Here is a 26,808-nt window from a genome sequence, read left to right on the forward strand (position 1 = left end):
GCTCTGGGCCTGGCTCGCATGCTGTCTGAACACCTCTAGCAAATGCTCTTGAGCAAGGCCTTGATGATGTAGCCCCTGGTCCCCATGCTGTGCTGAGCAGTGACCTGGTCTAAGGACTAAGGACTAAGGACTCCTTGGCCCTGATAGACACCATTTCCCAGGTTAGAATCTTTGCATCAGTTGAAATATAGGTCTATCCAGGTGGATCTATAGGTATGTATTTAAAGTTTTTAAATGTATTTATGGGCAAAATATTGTCGCATGCATTGGAGTTACAGGCCACGTGGGAAGATCCATAGAAAAAGCAAGGCAGTGTTTTCCCGGGACACCACAGACCGCCTGGCCATGGGACACCTCCCTTCTGGTCAAGGATGCCCTTTTGCTCTAGAAAAGCCGTCCAGGAAGCTTCTGGACTTGTACTCTTAGAGAGTCGCCTGGCTGCAGCAGCATTTGGGGCACACCTGCACTGTGGCCACGGTGCCCTGGGCATGCGCATTCCTGAGGATGGGCCCAAGCTACGTCACTCCCCCGCCTTGATCCAAAGTGTCAGGGGCGTGCGAAGGAAGCTTAGCTTTTCGGAGCGGTATGTGCCTTCTTTATCTGCCTCCGTGTGGACTCTTCAGTCCCCAGCAGCACCAGAAGCCCCTCTTCTGCTTGAGGATCCCCCCTCAACAGCATGAGGCCAGCCCTCCCCCCCCACCTCTGCCTGTAGGCACAGGTACTAGCTTTCACACCTCCCTGGCCGAGCCAGTCTAGTTAGCAGCTAGCGCCCAAGGGAAAGGGCCGCAGAGAAGCAGGTCTGGAGAGGGGCTGAGGGGCCACTCCGGTGTCGTGTCCACATGTGGGCAGTGCCCGGGGCTGTGTCTGTGCGCACCTCCCCTGCATGGGCCTGGTCCTCCAGGATTCCTCAGAGGGCCCGGTATCCTTGTTTGTTGTTTTTGCCTTACACCAGCGAGTCAGGTTCAGAGGCTTGCAAGGAAGAACCCTTTCCGATCTGATGATCCAATGACAACCCCTCCGAGATGGGGTGGCCAAGTCCCCAGCTGGCGCAGCGGTTATGCCCGAGGAGGTTGTTGGGGGTGGGGGGGCCTGAAAGCCAGAAGATGCGTGAATATCCCCTCACGCCTACTTGCCGGGCAGCAAGCGGGCCCGTGCCGTGGAGAACTTGCAAATGAACATCACCGACGGGCATCGAGTCCATCTAGTGAAGAGAAGGGACAACGGAGCAAACCCGGGGATAAGCCAGAAAATGACGGGCCGCTCGGTTGTAAGCAGTCTCCCTGTCAGGCTGGTTGCTACGGGGGCATCTGATTACGCTTTTGTAGATGGTGGGTGCGAAAGCAATGATCCAGTGGAGAGAAAGCAACACTGATGGGAGAGAAGTTTTCAAAAAGGTGAGGACACCGGGCCCCAGCAGTCTGGGCTGGGACACGACAGACGGGTGGCCGGGAGTGTAGTTTGGGTGGAAAAGAGGAGGCTGTTCCCATCAGGTGGCTTTCATAGGACTTCGGTTTATCAGCCGGTCGGCTTATCATAGCACAAAAACCCTCGTGAGGAGTCCACTCGCTCCCCCCGCTCCCAAAATGCCCTCGCGCTCCTTTCCCACTGTGCAGTTTGAGGACGTACCCCACCCGGCTGCTTTCCTGTGGTTTCTCCTGGTGACGTGTGCTCAAGGAACACTGTGCTCCCAGTCAGAGCCCCTGTCCTCGGAGTGCGGACGCCGTGCGTGGGTCCTTGCGCTCCCCCCGTGGTGCCCCACGCCCTGTCCACCCCCTTGCACGGCTTACCTTGTCATGGAGGAGACAAGATGTGGACGATGAGAAGTTCTCTGCTGAGTGACTGGAAGCTTGAGATGCCCCCAATTACGTAAGTTTCCTTTATAGTAGGAAAAATCCCCCTGAGAGCTATAGGTGACCCAGCATTGTTGCTGAAGCCACCAAAGCCACACATCACACGTGCCTTTATGTTGGGGACTCCCATCTTTCCAGGACCTTCCTACGGCTTGAGTGTGCTTCACCCCATTTCCTGAAACGTGGGAACATGCTTGGTCAACTTGGCAGGTATTATAAAAAGAAAAGGCAGCAGGCTGAGCCCCCAGACAACACGGGGACCCCAGCCCTCTGCTTTGTTGTAGCGCAGGGTCGGGCTGGACTTGGAGGGAACGATACCATGACCTTGTCTGTGACTCCTACGGCAAAAGTACCCATATAGCACTCCCTGCCTCTCCTCGTCAACTGCCCCCTCCCTAATCCTGGGACGGCAGTGCCCAGTCATGTAGCCCCCCCATCCCCCACCAATTGATCAAAGTGACAGGAAGCCCCTGCCAGATGTGCTACATTCGAGACACTGGTAGACGTCTGAACAGTAGCCTGTGTCCTAAACTCACCCGTGTCCTAGGACTCGGGTTCTCCAAGTTAAAGCTAATCCTTGAATGCAGAGCCCCAGCAAAGCAAGCTGCTGATAGGAGAACACTCACTTGCTTTGAGTTTTGACCACAACCAGCCTGCAAGAAAGTAATGAAGAAACACACGAACACATGCTTCGTTTATACAACACGTTACGGTAACTGGGGGCCGCCGCTCCTCCCACATCGTGCGGTTCCGTTCCCTTGGCCCTACTTGAGCCCAGCAATCCTGCGAAGAGGCCCTCAAGTTACGGTCTTGCTGAGAAAATGCAGTTTGCTCTTCGTTCATCCATGTCACCGCGGGCCCAACCAAGAGTTAACCAAGCGAGACCCAAGAAAGCACACCCACCAAGTTCTCTAATATCAAAATAGAGCAATTTATTCAAGACACTGAGTATGATCTGTTGATTTTCTCTTGAAACAAATGAGCTACGACACACAAAGTGATTCTTCTTCTCAGAGAGCGTGAAGGTGGGTGGGGGGGTGGAGGACGACGAAACGAGGGGTGACGTGAACAGAACCGAATCTAGAAAATGCAGACAGGGGACCACATCTGGCTGTACGTCTGACACAGACAATAAAAACTGCAGAAGCCAGAATTCAAAACTGCAGTGAGTGGCGGAAGGAACATTTCTCCATTTGACAAGAAACAGGATAAAAGAAGGAAAAAACAAGATGGAACAGAAGGTTAAAAAACAGAGTAAAATAACAAGGAATAAAGCAGACCCTGACATTTGACAAAGTGCACTTCACTGGGCTCCGCGATCTAGTTTCAGAAAGACAAGACGGAGGTCAAGTTCCGGGTGTCGTGTGGGGTCAGAGGGTTTAGACCCTGTGGTGCAGGACATGCTCTTGGTCACTTCAAACCCCAGGACACGCTCTTGGTCATTTCAAGCCCAAGCGAAGATTCCAGGAAGGATGACTGTGTTACTCTGCTTTCAGAATCAAGGTTCAATTTGGTCACTAAGACTTCAGCGTTTACCCACCATTGTTTAAGAGCCGTAAACAATGGCAAACAGGAACTTCCCACGAGGGCCGCCCCTCGATGGTGAAGGGGAACCTCCCGGCTTGCTGGAAGTCGCCGACGTGAGAGGCTCAGCGGACAGCTGTCGTGCCGAGGGTGGGGGTGGGCCGGAGGCCTGCCCTGCGTGCTCAGGCTCCGTCCCTCTTCAGGCCCGGGAGCTCCTCTCCTGCGGCTGCTGGGGGTGGGGTGGGGGGGGAGGCAGGGTTGGGGACCATCTGCCTCTGTCACCCCAGCTCCATTCTGTGCCTTGCAGCCCGTGGCTCCCAGCGGATCATTCCCACGTGATTCAGACTTATGAATCACGAGGCTAAAGCCCACATCTCCACAGGACCCCGGCCACTGACGTCCACGGGAAGCTTATCTAGTGAACCCGACAGGACATCCCACCATGACCGCCCGACGTCGACTGGCTTGTGAGACACGAGCCACGTGCTGACCGTGGCCCAACCCTCAACAACTTCTCTGCAGAGGTGACGTTTTTACTTGGGGTAGGGGTCAAGACGGTGTTGGTCTGGATCCCCAGCAAACAGCGTCCCAAACCTAATGACTTCTTAGGGCAGGCGGTCGTCGTCTGCGACCTTCAAAAACGGGAATGTGACGCCACAGAACTCAGACCTTCCGGGCTAAACGCTTAGGGAACGGAGCCTGAATCAAATACCCAGCTTGTACACAGAGCCCTTTCTGGTCTTCTACAGACGGGGCTTGTATAACTCGGGTATCCAAGCGAAGGGCAATGAACGATCTAGAAGGAAGAATGCACCCTGGCTGTTGCCGCCGGTCCCTGCACATTCCATGTCCTGCGGGAGGCCGCTGTCCTGCCGGCTGGATTTTGGCTTCACGGACAGACGCCACCCTCCAAACGACACCCTGTCTCACTGCTGGGACGCGCACCCAGCCGAAGCCTGCCCCCGACCGGCAGGCACCCCTGCCCCCGGGCCTGACCAGCTTCCTCGCCCCTTCGTATGCCCGCTGGGAAACAGGAGAGAAGAGGCCCAATCTTTCGCTCCTTCCCCGATGCTAATGTAAAAAACAGGTCAGTGTCGGGTTAGGACGAGAGTACAAAGGGCACCTGATCCAATGAAAGGAAACTCCTCTAGGAACACAAAGCCATGTTTAATTTTTTAAAAACAGTAAAAAGATTCATTATTAAAAAAAAAAATTCTTTCTCCTGGTCTCTTGTGAGAGAAAGAAATGATGAAGACGGCAGAAATTATTAGTGATGTTCTACCTACGTAATTCACCTTCAGGACTGAGAGTCTCCCTTTCCCGTTCGTTTCTGTCACTATCACACCGGGTGAGATCCCGGAGGCTTTTAGGTGAGCTGTGCCAGGACCGGTCAACCGCTCTCGGTGAAGCGGCCGTGGGTACTCAGAGCGCCGTGAACAAGAGGTCGCTAACAGGTGACAGGGAGCCCAGCTGTCAGTGTGGATGGCTTCTTCAATTCCATTTGGTTTGGGAAATGCTTCCTGGGGTCAGAGGGCACTGTTCTCGACTCCTCTCGTGCCGGCTACGAGGGTGAACACCCCGAAACGATGCGACACCTCTTCTTTGAACCAAAAAGCGCCGGGATTTGCGTCTCTCGCTGCAGAAGCATCCCCCCCGCCGACCCCCAGGACCCACCCAGACTTTTCCACCCAGATTCCTAACCGCCTTTCACGATGCTGCAGGGAACGGAAAGGCCACCTCAGACCCTGCCTGTGTCCTCCTAAGATTTGCTTAAAATATGAATCACACAAAGCTCTCTGTGTCTGATGGCCATTTTAGGATTTTAAAATTGTTTTAACATAAAAATATTTTTTTTTTTCCAAAAATACTCCGGGCTCTTTCTCTTATAAGTATTTTTTTTTTTTCTCCCGTAAAAAGTCCCCGTGCCCTGCCTTCTTACATAAAGCACTTATTATGCGCCGAAAGTGCCCTTGAGACCGAAGATCCGAAGCAACTATGAGAAAGGGACAGCGAGTGAGCGAGGGGCGGTGAGGGAGAGGGAGGAAGGGCGGAGGGGAGGACGAAGGGACGGGAAAGCCGACCGTCAGAGATTCTGGCATGGTGTCCACGAGGCTGCGTCTACGGAAGGCATACTCAAACCGACACCACACCACACGAAGGAGAGGTGGAGGGGGCACACAGTGGGAAGGAAGCAACAAACCAAAACCAGTTTCCATCTCAGACCGAAGGCCCCCGGACGACAGGATTCCAGCCAATAGAAAAACCACCGGACAAAGAAGATTCTAGAAAATAGAAAGTGTTGGGATTACAAAGTTGCGCGTTTCATCGGTACAAACTGGTCTTTGAACATCCTTTGTGAGAGCAAGTGCAGTGTCCAAATTGTTAGGGGGAAAAAACGAACCCACCACGTGGAGGAGAGTCCCCTCCCCCACTCTTGGTTTTATCACAGCATTTTTCTTTGTTCTTTTCTTTTTTGGCACAGCTTTTTTTGTTTGTTTTCTTTTTTCTCCTCTTCGTCTTTTCTCCTCTCAACTATCAGAGCCTGTTCTGGATGGAAAGCAAACCGTGCCCCCGCCTAGCCGGTGGCTCCATGCTTCCCAGGCTGAATGTTCTGGGTGGAAACCATTCCTTCCCCCTTTGATATGACTGTGTATGTTTCTGTTTTAAACTTCTTGATGAAGATTACGAGAAAGTAGAGACTCCTGTGGCCAGGATGAACTGATTTCCAAGTACACTCTAATGCAAGTCAAGTTCGTACAGTTTTGGAGCGGAAAGAACGGTGTCTGAGCATTGCTGCTTCACACATTCACTGCTGGTCCGTTAGAATTCTCTTCTAGAATAGTTTGTGTTTACTTTCGGAGATCTAAAACACACACCTGGAAGGAAACAGAAGGTGCCTCTTATCTTCACAGATGACAGCAAGATGCCTTTTGAGCCCCTGGACCAACTCCGGCCCGCCACCCATGTTCTGTAAATAAAGTTTTATTGGCAGCTTTAATGAAAGGCTAGTGTGTGAGCATGTGACCCAGCAACGCCAAGCAAACAGCACTACGTGGAAGCTCCAGGTCGAGGGCGATGCCAGGAACCAGTGGGGGAGGGGCGGGCTGCGTGACGGAGAGGACGACTCCAGCCCGAGCGCACAGACGATGGGAACATTTTCGGCCCTTGCGGACAGTCACCGAGCCAGCCCCACTGCTGCCCCCCGCCTTGGGGCTCACGGCAAGGCCAAGTGCGGGAACGAACCAAGAGGCTAGACAGCTCACGGGAGCAGAACGAGACCAGGAGGCCATGCCTTTATCACAAGAGGTCAGGGTCACAAACACGGGACTAAGCTAGGAGCAAGTTTCTCAGCCTCGGCACCGGTGACACCTAGAGCCAGATCCTTCCCTGCTCCGGGGGCCATTCTGCGCATTGTGGGAGGACTGGCGGCCTCCCTGCCCTCCACGCACCAGATGCCAGTAGCGACCCTGTCAAAGTAGTGGCAGCCGAGTGCCTCCTGACATTGTGAGAGGGCAGGATCACCCCTGTGGCATCCTCACGGGGCAGAATGTCCCTAAGAAAATGCTGGCCAGAATGACAACCTGGGAGGGAGGAAGAGGTGGCCATTCACAGATGGTGCCAACCCAGGGGGTCAGCCCAGAAGTTTCCTTCACCAGAAGCACGTCTGTGCAGCGCCTGCGTGCAAAGCTGGTCAGAGACCAGGGTCCGTCACACCCCCTGCAGCTGCACTCGGCTGTCAGCTGCCCAGCGTTTCGTCTTTGTGCCCCGCCCCCCGCCCCTCCCCTCCCTTCCCCACCCGCCCCTCCCCGGCAAACCACAGGTGCTGCTTACAGAGCCATCGGACGCGCTGGCACCCACTTTGTCGCCTCGGGCATTCCAGCACACCTCGAAGATGCCGCCAGTGCCTCGGTAGCTGTGCACAAGACTTCCACTCTGCAAAGCAAAGCAAAGCAGTCATCACTGACGACGCAAAAGGACACTCGAAACACGGACGCGGTAGCCGGCGCGCCTGGGTGGCTCTGTCGGTTAAGCGTCCGACTCCTGGTTTTGGCTCAAGTCATGATCTCGCGGTCGTGAGATTCGGCTCTGCGCTAGGCAGGAAGCCTGCTTGAGAGGTTCTCTCTCTCTCTCACCCTTTGCCTCTCCCTAACTCACGCACCCGCCTCGATCTCACACTCTCAAAGCAATTACACATGAAACAAAACATGGATGTGGTGCAACGGGCACTCCTTTGGACGTTACCCTGAAGTGTCATCACGGATACATTATCTGAGGTATTTTTGACACCTAGAAAGGAAAACGACTTGCAGTAAGGTCTCCAGCGGCCGTAGACACAGGCCTCTCAGACTTCCTACAAGATGGGAACGGGGGAAGGAGCTAGTCAACAACGTTACGTATGTTTTTTTATATTTACACGGTACCCTCTCAGGATTAGAGAGAGCTTTAAAATGTCTCAAAGAGGGGCGCCAGGGTGGCTCTGTCTGTTAGGTGTCGGACTCTTGGCTTTGGCTCAGGTCATGATCTCATGGTTCATGGGTTTGAGCCCTGGGTCAGGCTCTGCATGGACAGTGCGGAGCCTGCTTGGGATCCTCTCTCTCCTTCTCTGTCTGCCCCTCCCCTGCTCATGCTCTCTGTCTCAAAAATTAACAAACAAACGTTAACAAAATAATAACACAACAAATAAAATGTCTCAAAGAGGGGGCACCTGGCTGGCCCAGTTGAGCTTGTGACTCTTGATCGTGGATGGGGTTGTAAGTTCGAGCCCCACATTGGGTAGAGAGTTTACTTAAAGACTTTAAAAACATAAATAAGGGGCGCCTGGGTGGCTCATCGGTTAAGTATCTGACTTTGGCTCAGGTCACGGTCTCCTGTTCGCAAGTTCGAGCCCCGTGTCGGGCTCTGTGCCAACAGCTCCGAGCCTGGACCCTGCTTCCGATTCTGTGTCTCCCTCTCTCTCTGCCCCTCCCCCGCTCGCTCTCTGTCTCTCAAAAATAAATAAAAATGTTAAAAAAAAAAGCAAATAAAATGTCTCTGAGTTTTGTGATTTCTAAAACGGGGGTGACAGGCTTTGACTTTTTGACAGCAGGCAGCACTTAATGAATGAGGTCATGTTGCAGACCCGCCCATCACGCTTTCTAGTGTTTCACTGACAGCCTCTGGCACGTTGTTCCTGGCGTGGGGCTGGGGGGTTTCTGGGAGGCCTGTCTGGGGCCGCGCAACTCGCCTTGGTGTCAGCCTGCCTGCACGTAGGGCCCACCATCGCCTCTCCTTCTGCGAGAGAACCGGTTTATGTACGGCACTTCCCGGGGAGCCTGAGGTCTCCGGGACGCCCGCACCCCCATGCCAGTGAACTTGGCTCATCTACCCCCTTTCCCTGCCACAAGGGGCCATGGGCTGGAGAATGCAAATCCATCTGAAGGTCAACCCAGCCAAAGGGGATCAAGAAGGTGGGTCAGATTAAAAGGACAGAAGCGGGGCACATAATCCACCCTGAGATCCAACAGGCTGTTTTCAACACCTCCTACCGTAACAGCATTTGTCTTCCGTCAGGAGAGCCGAGAGCTGACTGCCCGATACAGTACTCTGTACTGGGGGTGCCTGGTGGCTCAGTTAAGTGTCTCACTCCCGACTTTGGCTCAGGTCACGATCGCAGGGCTCGGGAGTTCGAGCCTCACCTCGGGCTCTGCGCTGACAACGCAAAGCCCGCTTCGGATTCTCGGTTTCCCTCTCTCTCTGCCTCTTTCAAAAATAAGTTAAAAAATCGTCTGTACTATACCAGCTCCTGTCATTCTACTCTCTATATTCAGAATGCTATTTACCCTCAGTTATGGCTGCAGGTACTTCCAGTGGCAACACTGAACCAAACATTCTCTTTTCTGATAACACGACGACCCATCATTGACATATTCTTTGCTACCCGAACACCGTTTCAGTCAAAAACCATTAAATGGCATGAGCACAGCAAACACACTCCTTTGTGCTCCTTGGTTTGCTGCACGGAGAAGGTACTGGTGTTTGTGGGGAGCGTAGGAGGTCAGGGCCGGCCTGGCACCCCTGCCCGGTAAGCTCGGACAGAAGGACGCCTCTCCCCGTCGAACCCGTGTGACCGACAGCGTTATCTCTGGAAAGGGCTGGGCGACACTTTGCTGAGATGACCGCAGGTCATCTGCAGGTGGAAGGTTTCATGCCAGGGGCTTAGAGAAAGTCGAAGACGGGGAGATCCCTTGATGAGGGGGCGGGGAGGGGGGGGAGGCCCACAGCCCCGCGGCGCTGAGCCCGAGGTCCGCCTGGGCAAGGCAGGGTTTGCTTCCAGGCTCCATGTGAGGCCGCTCGTTCCTAAGCACAGACTTCCCAGTCGCCGCTCCTGGCCTGGGTCCCCACAAACGCTGTTTGGGCGTTACTTCTGGAAAGGATTCGGTCGCGGCAATCGGGGGATTACCTGAGTATTCCAGATATGCACGCACTTATCGAAGGAGCCACTGGCCAAATATTTCCCGTCAGGGCTAAAAGCTACGCTGTAGACAGGCTCCTGATGCTTGGTTAGCGTGTGGACGCAGACGCCTCGCTCCACATCCCACAGTCGGACCGTAGAATCGAACGAAGCGCTGGAAAGACGGGAGAGAAAACATCATCAGAGAAACACGCTGGCTTCTTCCTATTTCCCTAAGACACTCAACGGATCTCACGTGCTGTTTGTCCTTCCTGGCCCTGAGGTTTCGAGAGACAGTGACCGGGCATATGCCTTTTCTAAAATGTGACTTGGGCATATTGAAAAAAAGCCCATAGTTAGAAAACAAATCTTTTCTTCCTTTCTTCCAGGGCTGTTATTAAGGAAACCAGGTGACATCCACATTCATTGCTTTCTGCATGTTCTACGGAGATGAATGATATGTGCTCTTGTATAATATTTACTCGATTTCTAAAATGCTCCCTACAGTCTGGGGTGCCTGGGTGGCTCAGTCGGTTAAGCCCCCAACTTCGGCTCAGGTCGTGATCTTGAGTTCGTGAGTTCGAGCCCCACGTCAGGCTTTGTGCTGACAGCTCAGAGCCTGGGGCCTGCTTCGGATTCTGTGTCTCCCTCTCTCTGCCCCTCTCCCGCTCACGCTGTCTCTCTCTCAAAAAATAAACATTAAAAAAAAAAAAAAGCTAAAAAATAAATACTCCTGCAATTTAAAACATCTATTGGGGCGCCTGGGTGGCTCAGTCAGTTGAGCGTCTGACTTCGGCTCAGGTCATGATCTCACGGTCTGTGAGTTCGAGCCCCGCGTCGGGCTCTGGGCTGATGGCTCAGAGCCTGGAGCCTGCTTCCGATTCTGTGTCTCCCTCTTTCTGCCCCTCCCCTGCTCATGCTCTGTCTCGGTCTCAAAAATAAAAACATTAAAAAAAACCAAAAACCAACATCTACTGTTAGCAACAAAGATGATACCAACAGTCTGGAAACAGAGCAACCTGAGTGACTAAAACTCTTAATCCAACAGGAATTAAAATACAGTCACATCCAAATATGCAACCACACTGTCTCGAGCTCGAATTGGACTTATTTTCAAGTTTAAAAGAACAGCATGTATCACAGAGCGGTAATCGGCTGTGCTCTCACCAGGGACTCAGGCACTGCTATGTTCCCTTTATACCTGTTCGCCGAAAGGATAATTTATGCTCGTGACACAAGAGTCCCTTTTGGGCTATCAAAAACCGATTCTCACTGTGTTCTCGTAGTAATTTAAGTGGATTTTAGGAGAATTGCTTGAAATAAGACAATTATGGTCTCCACGTTCTTCTGGTTTCAGTCTCTCAGCAGGTGTAGGAATTCCTTCCAGTACTTTCTAAGAGACGGCCTGTGGTCGAGCACTCGCGGCAACAAGAGTCCTTGCCGCTCAGCGAGGCCGCCACCCCCCATCCCGCTCCGTTGCAAAGAAGGAGCATTCTTCCTGATCGACACCTGTCACCTGTGCCCACATATCCATTCTGTGCAAGCCAAGAGCCAGCCCCCGGTTGTTCTGGTAACCAAACATCCCGCCCAAGTCTCATCCCTTCCCGGTGAAGCAAACACACCCACGTGGCTTTGGACTGTGGCTCCCAGATCCCTAGGTCTCCTGGCTCAGTCTCAGAGTCTTTTGGTTTGTTTTCTGAATGTTCTTTTTAAAACACAATACCCGGGGCGCCTGGGTGGCGCAGTCGGTTAAGCGTCCGACTTCAGCCAGGTCACGATCTCGCGGTCCGTGAGTTCGAGCCCCGCGTCAGGCTCTGGGCTGATGGCTCGGAGCCTGGAGCCTGTTTCCGATTCTGTGTCTCCCTCTCTCTCTGCCCCTCCCCCATTCATGCTCTGTCTCTCTCTGTCCCAAAAATAAATTAAAAAACGTTGAAAAAAAAAATTAAAAAAAAAAAAATAAAACACAATACCCAGAGTAGAACATTACGTCCTGAAAGGGGTCTAACGAGCATCATGACCAACCAGTTCCGCGGACAGCGGCCTAAAGTAACGTGGCTCTGGGGAGGCCACCTCTGCATCACTTATAACCACTCTGGCCAATTGTGGCCTGACTGGTCATTCCTCTCCGCCCGATGCTGGTGTCACAACAGAAATGGTCGGGTCGGGTCTGGTGTCACAACATAAATTGTTGGGTCGGGTCCGGCGTCCCAACTGAATTCCGTTTCCTTTCTGTGTCTTCACAAAAACCTTCACCAAAGCAAGGGCTCAAAGCCCGGCCCCACGACCAGCCCCTCCCACCAACCTCATGGTTCAAATGACCCTCACCCTCCAGTTACGAGTCACCTGAGAGTCTCGCGGTGCATTCAAAGCGGGCTAGCCACCTCGTTTCCTTTGGAAGGGCGTGAGCAAACTCGCAACACCCCTCAGCAAAACTTCCTGTTCCGTTTGGATACAAAAAACTCTTACTGGCCATGTGGCGAGCTGAGACAGCGAGCAAAGGCTGCTTTCAGGAACCGTGCCTGGGCTGTGGGCCGTGTGCCCTTTACCTTGCTAGCATGATGTTGGAATTTGGGTTGCTGGTGGCTGGCCCGGTGGGACTCCACTTTATGGTGTAGATCTCTTTGCTGTGGGCCTGAAGGTCATGGACACACGTATCCTGCTTCATACTCCAGATCTAGAGAACACAGCGGGAACAATGTGAGCAGACGCCGCCTCTGCAGCCAGGAATGGTTCAACATCACCTATTCCGTGAACCTAAGTCACGTGTCTGGCTCCCGGGAAGCTCGCTGCCCGGTCGGCAGGTGGCCGGCCACGCAGTGCCCAGAACAGGGGCGGACAGAGGGCTAGGGCGCCACGGGGAAGGGAAGGACTCTCAGCAGGATCCGTGACGGACACACGGGAGTTAAGTGGGTGACAGCGACATCTAGTTAGCGACGGGGACAAAGTACAGAGGCAGGAAGAGTGTGGGGAACAACCAGGCAGAGAGGAACAGTGAGTGGAAGCTACGCACAGAGTACGCGGGTTGTGTCTGGGAGGAGACAGCACGTCCTTGCAGACAGCCGTACCTTTAATGTCATGTCATCAGAGCAGGACGCTAGCAGCATTCCAGAAGGATCCCATTTGATGGCGTTCACCTCGTTCTGAAAGAGCAAAGGGTTTCAGAAAGAACGGCTTGCGAGCAGATACCACAGCCCGCCACCAGGTGGCAGCAGCGCTCTGTCGTCTCCACCAGGAACCTATTTGCCTCTCGCCCGGATGGCAAAGATGGAGACGCCGTGGCATTTCCTCTCATTTCCCTCTTTTCCTTACTCCGCCTTTCACATTTGCATAAAAGCACAACCATGTGCCACACGGAACCAGCCGCCTCATCTGCATTTCTCTAAGGAAAAACACAGTCTCAACTAGGAAGGGAGCCAAGTGAATTTACTCATGATTCAGGGCAGCACATAAAACCAGGAAGACCACGGTTGTTTACAAACTGACTCTGAAAATCGTTTTCCTAAGTCCTTTCACTACGGCTGTTTTCTGTCTAGATTCGTTCCAGAAACTTCTCTTCTGGGGGAGGGGGTGGGGGTGGGGGCGGTGGAAGGAGATTTAAGCCAGGGCTTTAACGCAGGTTGAAGGCCACGTGACCTAAACGCACCAGCAGACGAACGCGGCCGTACAAGTGGTAACCGTTAGAGATACACCCACAGACAAAATCCTCGAGGAGGGCAAAGAGCTCAAAATCCAGAGCAAACAGCACGGAGACAAAATGCCGCAACACAGCACAGGTGCAAAGTTGTAGCGGGCGGCCGCAGGGTGCTGTGGGGGCAGAAAGGAGTGTGGCTGCAGACGGCCTTCTGGATGGGCCGGGAGGCGGGATGACCCCGAGGCCCGACCCCGAGGCGGAATCCTGGAGGATGCAGGTAGACGCAGCCCCGAGGGACACCTGACCCTGGGCTGGGGAGGGGGCGCTGGGCCTGGCGAGCTGGGGAGCAAGCCTTCCCAGCAGGATGACTGGAGCCCCATTTGCCCAGGAGAGTCCCACCCACGCCTGCCGTCCCGGCCTGACAACTGATTTCAAACTAACAATTAACTTTCCAATCAATCTCACACTCCTAAGCCCTCTGGTTTGGGTGATAACTTTTATGGTCACGCTACTTGTAAAGGACACTGAGTTTTGAAGGGTGTGAGGCGGAGACGTGACAGGCCACATCTGTGTTCCGCGCACTATCAAGATAGCCTGGAAAAAAAGGGAGGAAGGAAGCTTGGGAGTCCCAGGGGCAGGCCACTGGCTGGGCGAAGGGAGGACAGAGGGGCCGGGCCGCAGACGGTGTTCGTGCGTGTGCACGTGTATGCGAGAAAGCGGGTCCGGGATGCCAGCAGAACCTGGTGCCCAGTGACAGGTGCTGCTCCGGGGACAGACTCAGCAGCACAGGGCAGCTAGGCTGGCTTGATCTACCCTACGGGCAGATGGCTCAGGGCCCAGGAGCGTGGAGCCGGACCCACGGACTACCCCCAGCGAGAGCCATCTGTAAATCCTCTAGGGTATGGCAAACCCCTTCCCCGGAGTGGAGTTTTCTCTCCCTACCTCCGCAACCCAAGACATAATCACCAGAAGGCAACCAGGGTTGGCTCAGAGTCTCGGGAAGAAACAGGCTCGACTACCTTTGAAAACGTGTGATGGTGACAGAGCTCGAAGTGGGACAGCGGGAAGTCGCAAAAACTTCTATTAAAAGCTGGGGGGGGGGGGTCTGGGATTAGAGAAGAGACAGAAGAGATGAGCAAGATAAAGAGCAGGGTCAGTTGACTGACACAATGAGATGTTAACAGCACAGTCGATGCCTCTGCTTTTAGAAGCAAGGACCCGTAGGGACAGAGGCTGGCAAAGGTGAGGAACGTGGAAATGACCAAGTGCTGGGGACAACGGCATCTGTGACCCTGGCAGGTCTTCCAACAGGGCTGAAGTGAACGGGGTTGCGAGGCTATAGAGATTCATCTGGAAAGGCAACGAAAAGCCTCATGTGCCCCACTAAGGAATCTGATCACACATCAGCTGGCAGTGGAGCTTCCTGGATCGAACGTTCCTTATTTTCCACGAACTTGAGGAAAATGTTGGCCATTGCCGTTTCCAGTATTTTTTCTGTTCCATTCTCTTTTTATCTCTCTCTCTCTCTCTCCATGTCACAAATATGCTAGAGTACTTCATACTGTTCATAGGTCATTAAGCCTCTGTTGGAAAGTTTGTTCGAGGCGTCCGAGTTCAGCTCAGGTCATGATCTCGTGGTCCGTGGGTTCGAGCCCTGTGTCAGACTCTGTGCTGACAGCTCAGAACCTGGAGCCTGCTTCAGATTCTGTGTCTCCCTCTCTCTCTGCCCCTCCCCCACTTGTGCTCTGTCTCTCAAAAATAAATAAATGTTAAAAAAAAAGTTTGTTTGATCTTTTATCACTTCTTTAAATTGGCTTATTTCTACAATGTCACTTGAGGCTCACTAACCTTTCTGAAAACTCCCATCTCCTGGTTGAACCCCCCCCCCCCCCCCCCCCCCGCATTAAGATTTCCATTTCAGGGGCCAGTGGGTGGCTCAGTTGGTTAAGTGTCCAACTTCAGCTCAGGTCATGATCTCATGGTTCGTGGGTTCAAACCCCCTGTTGGGCTCTGTGCCGACAGCTTGGAGCCTGGAGCTTGCTTTGGATTCTGTGTCTTCCTCTCTCTCTGTTCCTCCCCCACTCTCACTCTGTCTCTCTCTCAAAAATAAATTTAAAAAAATTTTCCATTTCAGACATTATACCAGTCAGTTCTCAGATTTCCACTGGGCTATTGTTTTTAGAATATAGTTTTCCTTCCCCTGCCGATATTCCCCATCTATTCGTTCATTACAAGCATCCTGTCCTTTATGTCTTTGCACATTTTTGTAACTATTTTAAAGTCTTTCCTGCAGAATCTGACGTCTGACTCCTCTGACAGCCAGTCTTTTCTCCACTGCCTGCCCCCAAGTGGGTTAAATCCAACCACCAGAGATGCTACAAGAGCCCAAGCAGCAAAGGGCTGCAGGAGAACGGACCGAGTATCTCTCTCCGTATCTTTCGATCCCAGGCACTGAGGAGACGCTCACCACCTCCCAGCACGTTCTCCGGAACCAGAGCCCATACTTACCGTGTGTCCTTGGAAGGTTTTGACGGGGCGGTCGCAGCCAAGTCTGCAGACGTGAATACACATGTCTGTGCTACAGGAGGCAAAGGTAGTGTTGTTCTGCCAGTCTACGTCGAGAGCAGGGGCTGGACAGCAGGGGACAGCGGGAGGACATTGAAATTTACCAGGTGTGCACAGAGCTCAGTTGATTTAAAACAATTAAAAGCAGAGTCTCAAGAAGCCTGATCTAGTAACACAGTAAAAAAAAAAAACCTTCCCAGTGTGAACACAGCCTCTTTTCCTCATAGACCTTAAAGACACCCCCGCCTCCCCCCCCCCCCCCCCGCCCTGCACATCTGCGGAGCAGACACTCTGGAGAGACCCCCGTGACGGTTCACGTGCCCCGTGGCACGAGAGTCTGGCTCCCCTGACACAGTGAGAAAGCGGAGGGGAGAATCTGCACCTTGCTGCTTCCAGGAACATCACTGGTGCATGGGCTGATGTGACATATTTTAGAGAGGAAAAAGAGAAAAGCAGACGGAGAAGATTTCCTACCCTACGTTCAAGATGGCTCGATTTTTAAAAATGTCCCGCAACACATCAATGCACCCCCCAACTGCAGGGTACTGATCCCTTTGGGGACACAACTGGACGCTGGCTCAGGACTTGTGATGAACACCCCTTCTGACTCCTGGGCATTTCCTTAGGGGCTCTGAGAGCCCTGTGGAGGGTTTGGGGGATGGCGATGGCCTTCCCTACACCTCACAGCTCTCTCCCTGCACCAGACCTCTCCATCGCACTACTCGGCATCCCTGCTGTCTCCTGACGCCTCCTTCTTTCTAGGAGAAAGCGGGTTAGCTTCCTCCAAACCTCTGATCACAAAGTTTTCATCAACTGATCAATACCATAACCATGTCTCGTGTGTTTCTTTGAAAGGCAAGTTAGCAGCGGGTCGGGAGAAGAATGCAGAGGACTCAGGCTAGGCTGACAATCGGACTGCCCCTTCTCTTCTTCAGTGTTTAAGTGAGACAGGCAGGCCTCTGCAGGGGTCCACGTTCCACAGTGGGTAACCGCACGAGGCATCCCATCAGCCTCTGCGTGCGGCTCCGTCCCGGAGTGGCTGTTGTGGCTGTGTACTTGGTCAAGAACGAGCACGGCCTTCTTCAAAAGCCAAGACCGTCCCTTTTGGTCACATCCCCGGCAGTGTTTCAGGACAGCCCCGCGGTCCCTGGGGCGCATTTCCCACGTGTACAACACAGAACGAAGGAACCGATCCCATGTGGTCGGAGTGACGCTCCCGTGAGCCTGAGAGGCAAGACCCCAGCTGCTCTCGCCTACAACACCGCCCCAGCTACATCCCGAATTCCCGGGCCACCCTCTGCACTGTGAGGGCCACGTGATTCATATACCTGGAAATAGGACGCTCAGGTGGGCACTTCAGGGGACAGTGTTTACCGCCTGCTCATAAAAATTAACATCCACCAGCCCTTGCCGTCCAAAGAGGGGACCCTCTGTACTTAGGTGGCTGGCCCCACCGTGAGTCGGCCGCTGTCCGGGACCCTCAGAAGCCCCAGTGTGATCTCACCATTCAGTGCGGGTGAGCGGCAGGTACCAAGGCCCAGCCATTGTGGGTGTCTGCACGGCCTCCCTGCCCACAGAGGGGCCGGCGAGGTTCAACGACCAGCATTCGAGGCTCAGCCTGGCTTTCTCTGCTGTTTGTTTTTTTTTTAAGTGTAATTTTGAAATATTACTGTTCCCCCAGGCTCCCCCAGTGGTTGTGTTTTATAGCCCTACAGGATCAAGACCAGAAAGATGATGGTACGTGTGTGTCAGCCCATGCCGTTTCATCACACAGGCGGCTCTGTGCGACTGCCCCCCGCAGTCAAGATCCAGAGCCCTCCCTGCGGCATCCCAAAACTCTGCCTCCACTGATCTGTTCTCCAATCTAAAATCTCATCATCTCGGGGCACCTGGGGGGCTCGAGTCGGTTAAGCGCCCGACTTCGGCTCATGTCATGATCACACGGTCTGTGAGATCCAGCCCCGCGTCGGGCTCTGTGCCGACAGCTCGGAGCCTGGGGCCTGCTTCGGATTCTGTGTCGCCCTCTCTCTCTGCCCCTCCCTTGCTCACGCGTGTGCGCTCTCTCAAAAGTAAACATTTAAAAAAATAATGAAGATTAAAAATTATAAACCTCAGGCATCGAAGGGCACCTGGATGGATCAGTTGGTTGAGCGTCTGACTCTTGACTTCGGCTCAGGTTATCATCCCGGGGTCACGGGATCAAGCCCTGTGTTGGGCTCTGTGCTGAGTGTGGAGCCTGCTTGGGATTCTCCCCCCACGCCCACTTCTCTCTCTCCCCTCTACAACCCCGTCCCTCTCCCTTGCTCATGCACTCTAAAATAAAAAAATAACAACAATAAATAAAAACCTCGGGTACTGAGACTTAATGAGTTTTCTTGACAGATGGCTGTTCACACATGTTATCACACTGGTTTTGGGGGGGGGGGGGCATGTCAGACGTGCCGTGTGATTCTGCTGGGAGAGGACCCTTGGAAAGGTCTGGATTTCACTTCGTTCACCTTCTGATTTTGCTTTGTATCTCTTCACTGTAATACATCTGACCCCTTAGGACATCTACCTGCTGAGTCCGGGGAGTTCTCACAGGGAACTTCGGAGTCTGGGCGTGGTCTCAGGGAACCCCAACACAGCGTCGCCTTGGGAACGGCAGGGCAAAGACGCCCACGCCAGTTCTGCGGTCGGTGACATGCATTCCCCTGCTACCAGCTAGATTTCGTGGCCTCCTTTCTGCAATCCTTCGTGATTACTTTAAGGGACATTGAGCTGCCGTGGATTACCATTTCTGAATTCCAAAAAACAAAAAAACAAACTCACCGGAATGAAACGGAAACTGTTGTTTGGCTTCTCCTGTGTGGGCGTCCCAAATAATTGTTGTCTGTGCTCCGCAAAACAAAAAGAAAAAGTTAGCAACTCTTCTTCACCGAAAGATTTCCCTAGAAAAATTTCACACACGACCAAAGACCGAGAACACCCCTTCCTTCTAAACTGGCACGGTCTGAAAGAGACAGAATGTGAGTCACACAGGTCATTTTTAATTATCTGGGGACTACATTTAAAAAAAAATAGGTGGGGCGCCTGGGTGGCTTAGTCGGTTAAGCGGCCGACTTCAGCTCAGGTCACGATCTCGCGGTCCATGAGTTCGAGCCCTGTGTCTGGCTCTGTGCTGACAGCTCGGAGCCTGGAGCCTGTTTCGGATTCTGTGTCTCCCTCTCTCTGACCCTCCCCCATTCATGCTCTGTCTCTGTCTCAAAAATAAATAAACGTTAAAAAAAATTAAAAAAAAAAAAAAGAAAATCTTTCTTCTAAAAAAAAAAAAAAAAGGAAAAAAGATAAAAAAAAATAGGAAAAAGAAATGGGTAAAATTAATTTTAGCAATATATTTTATTTAACTCCAACGTGGCCAAAATATTATTGTTTCAACATGCAATCAACAGAGAAACATCAATTAGATAATTTGGCATTCTGTCTTTCATCTAGATACTCTGCCTCGACTGGGGGCTATATGCTCCCTCACCCTCGACAGGGAGACGGGTTGAAAAGTGTGCAATTAAGCACCTTTCTGGCACTTTTCCAAATAAAGAGCTACAGACGCTGCCAGTCCTGACACTTCCAAGACCATCACCCCAAGAATCGGGGATCTTCGATACAGCCGAGAGTAGTCGTGACCCTGGGATCAGGCCCCAGTTCACGGGTCGAGAAACAGGGAGACAAAATGATCTCCCTCCACCCCTTGAAAAGCAAAGTAAATCCTGGATTCTTAGGAACTTACTGATCTTGGGAAGATACGCAGGGAAGGAACCAGAGGCCGCTCAATGAACACCACCGGAATTAAGTCTTAATCAACTGGAACTTTCACCTTAATTGAAACCTTTCCACCTCCCTGTCCATGGCACTTAAGAAAGATTTTGCTTTGGGGCGCCCGCGTGGCTCAGTTGATTAAGCATCTGACTTCAGCTCAGGTTATGATCTCGCAGTCTGTGAGTTCAAGCCCCGTGTCAGACTCTGTGCTGACAGCTCAGAGCCTGGACTGCTTCAGATTCTGTGTCTCCTTCTTTCTGCCCCTCCCCCGCTTGCACTATCTCTCTCTCAAAAATAGACATTAAAAAAAAGATTTAAAATAAAAACATAATAAAAAGAAATATTTTGTTTTAAGGGGCGCTTGGGTGGCTGAGTTGGTTAAGTGTCTGACTTTAGCTCAGGTTGTGACCTAGCGGTTCATGGGTTCGAGCCCCGCGTCGGGCTCTGTGCTGACAGCTCAGAGTCTGGATCCTGCCTCAGATTCTGTGTCTCCCTTTCTCTCTGTCCCTCCCCCTCTCCTGCTCTGTTTCTCTCTCTCTCTCTCTCTCTCAAAAATAAACATTTCAAAAATTTTTTTAAAAAATGAAAGCTTTTGTTTTAAGAAGAACTGCTTATATTTTCTATCAGCTGCAGAAATTTCCAGAGGAAACAGAGAAGTATCTTTGAAACTCGGTTCTCTAAGTTTGGGGCCAGCTCTCGACCAATTAACTTTTCTTTTTAAGATTTTATTTTTAAGTAGTCTCTACACCCAAGGTAGGGCTCGAACTCAAAACCTGGAGATCAAGAGTCATATCCTCCCCTGACTCAGCCAGGCACCCTTAGACCGATAAATGTTTTTTGTTTGTTGTTTGGTGGAATACAGCTCTTTTCCTAACGTAGCCAGTCACAAACAAGCGAGTGTAGGACCCGAAGACTAACTAAATTCATAATGTGAATTTTCATTGGCCATACAGCTCATCACCTCCTACAGTCACAACTTCAAGTAAGGTCGAAAACCAGAAATGAATATAAAGGGGAGTCCCCGAGCAGGGACGCAAGTAAGGACACAAAAATCTTAAAAAAAATTTTTTTAATGTTTATTTTTTGATAGATACAGAGTGCGAGCCGGGGAGGGGTAGAGAGAAAGGGAGACACAGAATCCGAAGCAGGCTCCAGGCTCCGAACTGTCAGCACAGAGCCCGAAGCAGGGCTTTAATTCACGCCCACGAACTGTGAGATCATGACCTGAGCCGAAGTCGACGCTTAACCGACTAAGCCACCCGGGCGCCCCTGAAAAAACTTTTTAGAAGCGTGTGGAGGTCGAAGGGCAGAAGTTACTGGCAATCCAGGGCCCGTACCCTGTACCGGTGGGTCCCTAGGCAAGTCAGCGCGGGTCTCTGTGACACAGGGTGATACCACAGTGCCCGCCTCCTACCCTGGGAGCACTGAATTGGCCAACACACGTAATAGTTAACGTGCTTGTCAAAGGTGAGCGGTCATTTGTACAAGTCATTTTCACAATCCAATCAGCAGTACGGATGGCCAGCCACGTCCCAAAGTTCCGTGTGTGTATGTGTGTGTGTGAGCATCTGTAATATGTGAATTAGAACACCTCGGAGAAAACGTGATGTCGTTCCAGGAGAATATTTAGAGAGTCAACCATAGCACTCAGCTTGTTCAACATTAGCTACTGGGCTGCTGGGTCCAAATGAGGGGTCTACTGGCTTAGAGAGAGAGAGAGACTAACTCAGAGCATTACATCCCAGTGTGGGGGTCAGCACACATTTTCTGTCAAGGGCCACATAGTAAATATTTTAGACCAACACCACGGCAGGGTTTGTAAGTCATAGCCATTATTTTATATTAATTCTAGAACCTGAATGAACATGAAGCGGTAACTTAACAAGGTTCTCAAATCATCCTGACGTCAGTATGAAAGAAAGCCTTGTAGAGGGGCGCCGGGGTGGCTCAGTCGGTTAAGCGTCTGACTTTGGCTCAAGTCATGATCTCATGGTTCATGGGTTTGAGCCCCGCGTCGGGCTCTGTGCTGACAGCTCAGAGCCTGGAACCTGCTTCGGATTCTGTGTCTCCCTTTCTCTCTGCCCCTCTCCTGCTTGTGGTCTGTCTCTCAAAAATAAAGAAATGTTAAAAAAAAAAAAAATGTTAAAAAAAAAAAAAGCAAGCAAGCAAGCCCGCCCTCTGGAAACCAAACCAAAGTAGAGTATTCACACCCAGTTGACAGGTGTACAAACACAAAGTGCCGTGAGGACATGCTTTTCTTCCCCTTCTGTTTCCATTTCTTGATAATATTTCCCCACAGCAAGGACTTCAAATTCCCGCCAAGTGTTAGGAATGACATGACCATCCGATCCCTGTTTTTTGGGGGTCAGGACTCCTGGCTGTTGGCGACTGAGGACACAAATCCAGGACGGGTTCAGACTCAGAGCCAGATGGCACCTACACCGCCTCATTCCTTGCCCACCCATGGCTTCTAGATGCACTTGGGTGCTCGTGGCCGCCCGGCCTTGACCCCATCACATCCACCGGCAGCCCCGTCCAGCGGCTCCGTGGCCGTCAGGGGTGCGCCCGCTCGTGCGCGGCTCCGCTCTACTGCCGTGCTCGGAGAGGCCCGCAGCCCTTCCACAGGAAGTAACGATGTATCGAATCAGGGAAACAGAAGCCTGGCCTCTCGAGAGAAGACAGTCCGTGTTTCCAAAATGGCCCAGTGGTGAAGGGTTTCCGTCCAGTGCGTCCCACACCCCTTTGCTTGTTCAAGCGTTGCATATTTAAATGCAATTTGGGGCCTTCCTGTGTCACTGAATAATGCACCTCAAAAACAGGGGTGGAAGTTTGGCACAAAGGTCTGTGGAACGGTAGACTATATTGAAAGCATACGTATTATAAATGAACAGTCAGATCAAACCCACAAAAACAAAACCGAATAAACCTCTTCTGCTATCTTAAGAAGCAGAAATTCTCAGCATTAAAAAACCAAAAAACAAACAAACAAAACCCAGGATGTGATCCAGAGATTAAAAATAAATAAGCATCTGCAGATGAGAGACACCTACGTCAAGCTAATACTCACTTTGTCTACACCAGCACTCAAAATGTAATTCCCCTTTTTGTTCCATTTCAAGGCAAAGATGGGGCCTTTGTGTTGCCCTAAGGTGCTGGCCAGGTTGCCTGTTACGTAGGGAAACAACAAACAGGTTGACTTCAAAGCCATGGTCGGCTCACTGGGTGATTCCACACTGGGGCACGCCTGCTCCCACCCCACACGAGGCAGGCCGGGCTCACCATCTTCCGTCCATATTCTCGCAAAACCATCATAGGAGCCTGTGGCCAACAGCGTCCCGTCGCTCTGCGGGCCAGAAAGAAACAGACAGCACCACCAACAGCTCAGTGGGGGCAGCGTCGAAAACAGAAGACGGCCCGTCAGCTGATCCCAGAGCGAGGCCACTCTCCCAGCAGGAGCTGGCTCCCAGGGAAGGGACAGACCGACCCTGTGCGCCTCCTGGAGCCCACACTGCTCCGAACCCACAACGTGAGGCACCGTGAGGACAGGCGCAGGAACAGGGGAAATACTGCCACCGCTCACCCCGGTGGCACAGTTACAACCACCGTATGAGACGTGACGGTAGTGAGGCTTAAGGAAGCTTTGAAAACCGTGCCTGCACATACGGAAGCGAAAGAGTACAGAAGTCACGAAGGACAGCGGGCTTCCCACGTCCAAATGCACGTGACGCCTGCTGTCGAGACAGCGAGGGGACACGTCCCCTTCCCCCGGTCGCGCCTCACATCCCGCCAGCGGAACGGCCCCCACCCCCGGAAAACCACCGGGCTCATCTTGCTTAATGATGGGAAGACGAGCCTCTGAACCCCCAGCCAGGGGTCTGCCCGACACGGCCTTGTGAGAAGCTCTCAGGAACAGAGAGCACCCGTACCACCGGCCCCCGGGCTGGGGGTGCTCGCCAACGGGACCGCCCGCTCCCCTGTGTTTTGCAGGGGCGCCCCCCGCGGCGCTGGAGGGTCTCCGGGGGCTTAAGCGTCTGGGTGGCGGCAGGGGCTTACGTTCCAGTCCAGGGAGGTCACGTCTTTATTACTGGGGACGTCATGGCCCCCTTCTCGTATACAGTGCCTCAACACGAGCTGCGTGGAGCCCCCGTTGCTGTTTTCGTTAAGGTTCCATATCCTTGCCGTTGAGTCTCCGGATCTGCAGAATGAACACGCACATGCACTCAGCGTCCGGGTCCAGTGGAAACAAAGCCCATCAGACTTCCGGGCGGCCTACGTCAGCTATCTCTGGCCCACGGCCTGTGTCTTCTTAATCACGCTCACGGGCCGTGTTTTCCTGCTCGCCATTTTTGCCGCTCTTAGTAATTGAACGTGTCTTTGCGCTGCTCTCCACCCCACTGAGAACACAGCGTGGAAGGAGGACTCCCTCACAGCCCGGGGAAGAGAGCGGCACAGAGAGCCCCAGGCCGTGCTCCGCACACAGAAGAGGGCAGCACTTACTCCATGAGGCACAGTTCCGGAAAGCATCTCGGACCCCACGGGCCCTGCAGCACCCACCACCTGGCATCCTTACCCTGAAGCTAGGAGATCGCTGACGGGGTTCCAGGCACAAATGAACACCTCGGACTCGTGGCCCCGAAGGACTGTGGCTTTGTTGGGTGGAATCTCAACGTCCCCGTCTATTTCCATTGGTTTCGAATGATTATCTGTCACAAGAGATAGGAAAAGACATGTGGCTGACCAGTATAAAAGAAACGCATTCTTGGGGGCACTTGAGTCTTAGAAACACCTTCTTTTCGTGTACTTAGTTCTATATTCTCTGACGATTGTAACTGAATCCTGGCTTTTGTGTAATGTAGTAAATATATGGCATTTTCTTAGTTCAACACTCTCCAAATTTGATAGAGAAATACAAATTTATTTATTCTTCCTAATTAGGGCCAGGCTAATGTCTAACCACCACCACGACACTGGGGAACAATGACGACAGCCAGCTAGAGCCTGAAGGTTGCTCTTTTCCAGATGGGGTGACACGTGTTATCTACGAGCACCTTTTGGAGGTAACACCTTTTTTTTTTTTTAAAGTTTATTTATTTTGAGGGAGAAAGCAAGCACAAGTTGGGGGTAAGGGGGCAGAGACAAAGGAAAGAGTGAGAACTCTAAGCAGGCTCCGCACTATCAGCACGTAGCCCAATGCAGGGCTTGAACCCATGAACCGTGAGCTCGTGACCTGAGACGAAGTTGGACGCTTAACCGACGGAGCCATCCAGGCGCTCCTGAGTATCACGCCTTTGTCTGTGAAGCTCCTACCGAAAGACGCCACCATTGTTGCAGAATGCCCGCCACCCCGCACCCCTGCCTGCAAACACCCTTGTACTCGTGGGGGTCCGGTGCCGTTAGCGTCCTGAAGTCACCTTTGTATCGGAGTTCTCGAGCTGAGCAGAACCGCCATGCTTTCTAAGCGGACAGGCCTCCCTGGATGAGCCACGGGATCCAGGTTCTGAATGCCCAAGGAAGCCTGGTGACCGTGGACACTGGCCGTGCTAAATGCCACCTGGAATCCATCCCGGAGGGCGGCTGTTTTCCTCCCAAGCGGCAGGAGAGGAAAGACTCTTGAAGGTCAGCATAAAATACCGCCTCAGACACCACGGTCTGGTTTCAACCTGCGCTGCAGCAACATGACGCAAACTGCAGGTGGCAGCAGGCCTCACGGAATAAAGGGAACGCGGAAGGCGGAGGACAACGTGGCAGGGGGGAGGTGGCCGCGAGCTGTCAGGGATGCTCCCCGGAACGAGGAAGTCAACCCAGAGGCACCCTTGGATCGAAGGCTCCGTGTGTGTGTGGCCAGTGTGCTTTAAGAAGCGTGCGTGTCTGCACGCAGCCGTGCTCCATTACATTTTCTTAAGATTTAAAAGGAATTCTGTGGCGCCCGGGGGGTTTCGATCAGTTAAGCATCTCACTTCGGCTCAGGTTGCGATCTCAAAGCTCCTGAGTTCGAGCCCCGCGTCGGGGTCTGCGCTGACAGCTCAGAGCCTGGAGCCTGCTTCGGATTCTGCGGCTCCCTCTCTCTCTGCCCCTCCCCCACTTGTGCTCTGTCTCTCCCCCAAAAATAAATAAAATGTGAAAATAAATCAATAAATAAAGAAACATAAAAAAATGAAAATAAATAAAAGAAATCCGTGCAATTTACAAGTTGGGAAAATTTCTGTCTTGGCAGACGTACGGATTTCTTAAAGTTCACCAATGCCAAATTGCTTTCCTTGACAGAAGATTAAGAAACACACACACAAAAGCACACTTCGAACTTAGACCCTGAAGCGGTCTTTGAGTCCATGAGCCGCAGATCAGAGCAGAGTCAGGTTCTCTGGATAGGACCTCGGGCTGATCTGTGAGCTGAACCCTCCCAGCGGATCTCGGCCGAACTCACTCAGCACGGGAGGCCGAATGACAGGACCCGTGGCCTCCACAAATGAAACCCTCTTATGTCGAACGGTAGTCACACAGTGCTTCTCGCTGCTGTACGAAAGGAGCTCTCAGAGGAGCCCAGTGCCCCAAAATCAGGGCTATGTGCGTCCAGACCGTCGCATCCAAGGACCTCCCGAAAACGGTGTGAAGCCCTCGCGGGCAAACAGCACGCGGACAGCACAGCGCCTAAGCACGCACGGCGGGCAGATCGCGAAGAGTCTAGCCGACTCACACACACGGAGCAGAGAAACCGCCAGAAGCTCGCCCACCCCCAGAGCCCCGCACGTACTTATCGCGTGGGCTCCGTTCTCCTCCCCGTTCACCGTGGCCTCTCCGTTCTTTGGTGGATGTTGCTGAGCAACGGCTGTCGGGGCCGCCGTGGCCGTCGTGGCCGCCGCGGCCGCAGCTGCCGCGGCCGCGGCCGCCGCACTGGCCTGCTGCTGAGCGAGCTTCTCCCGGAAGGCCTGCTGCCGCGTCTGCACCACGTCGGGCATCACCGCGTCGATCAGGGACAGGGACTCTATGGGGCGGCCGTCGAACACCGTGCCATC

General features: G+C 52.7%; 1 protein-coding gene across 1 annotated transcript; it reads right to left on the reverse strand.

The window, feature by feature from the left end:
* Positions 1-4,522: 4,522 nt before the first annotated feature.
* Positions 4,523-26,808, reverse strand: LOC109248273 (transducin beta like 1 X-linked). The gene is made up of 12 exons (XM_053893521.1): positions 26,547-26,808; positions 24,366-24,498; positions 23,849-23,990; positions 23,075-23,138; positions 22,863-22,960; positions 18,812-18,872; positions 15,944-16,065; positions 12,870-12,944; positions 12,351-12,478; positions 9,814-9,979; positions 7,206-7,307; positions 4,523-6,250 (listed from the first exon to the last, which is right to left on the reverse strand). The coding sequence occupies exons 1-12, from the start codon at positions 26,749-26,751 to the stop codon at positions 6,224-6,226; spliced, it is 1,323 nt and encodes a 440-aa protein (XP_053749496.1). The 5' UTR covers positions 26,752-26,808; the 3' UTR covers positions 4,523-6,223.

This window comes from Panthera pardus, unplaced genomic scaffold, assembly GCF_024362965.1.
Source record: "Panthera pardus isolate Hobbes unplaced genomic scaffold, ASM2436296v1 HiC_scaffold_307, whole genome shotgun sequence".
Classification (NCBI taxonomy): domain Eukaryota; kingdom Metazoa; phylum Chordata; class Mammalia; order Carnivora; family Felidae; genus Panthera; species Panthera pardus.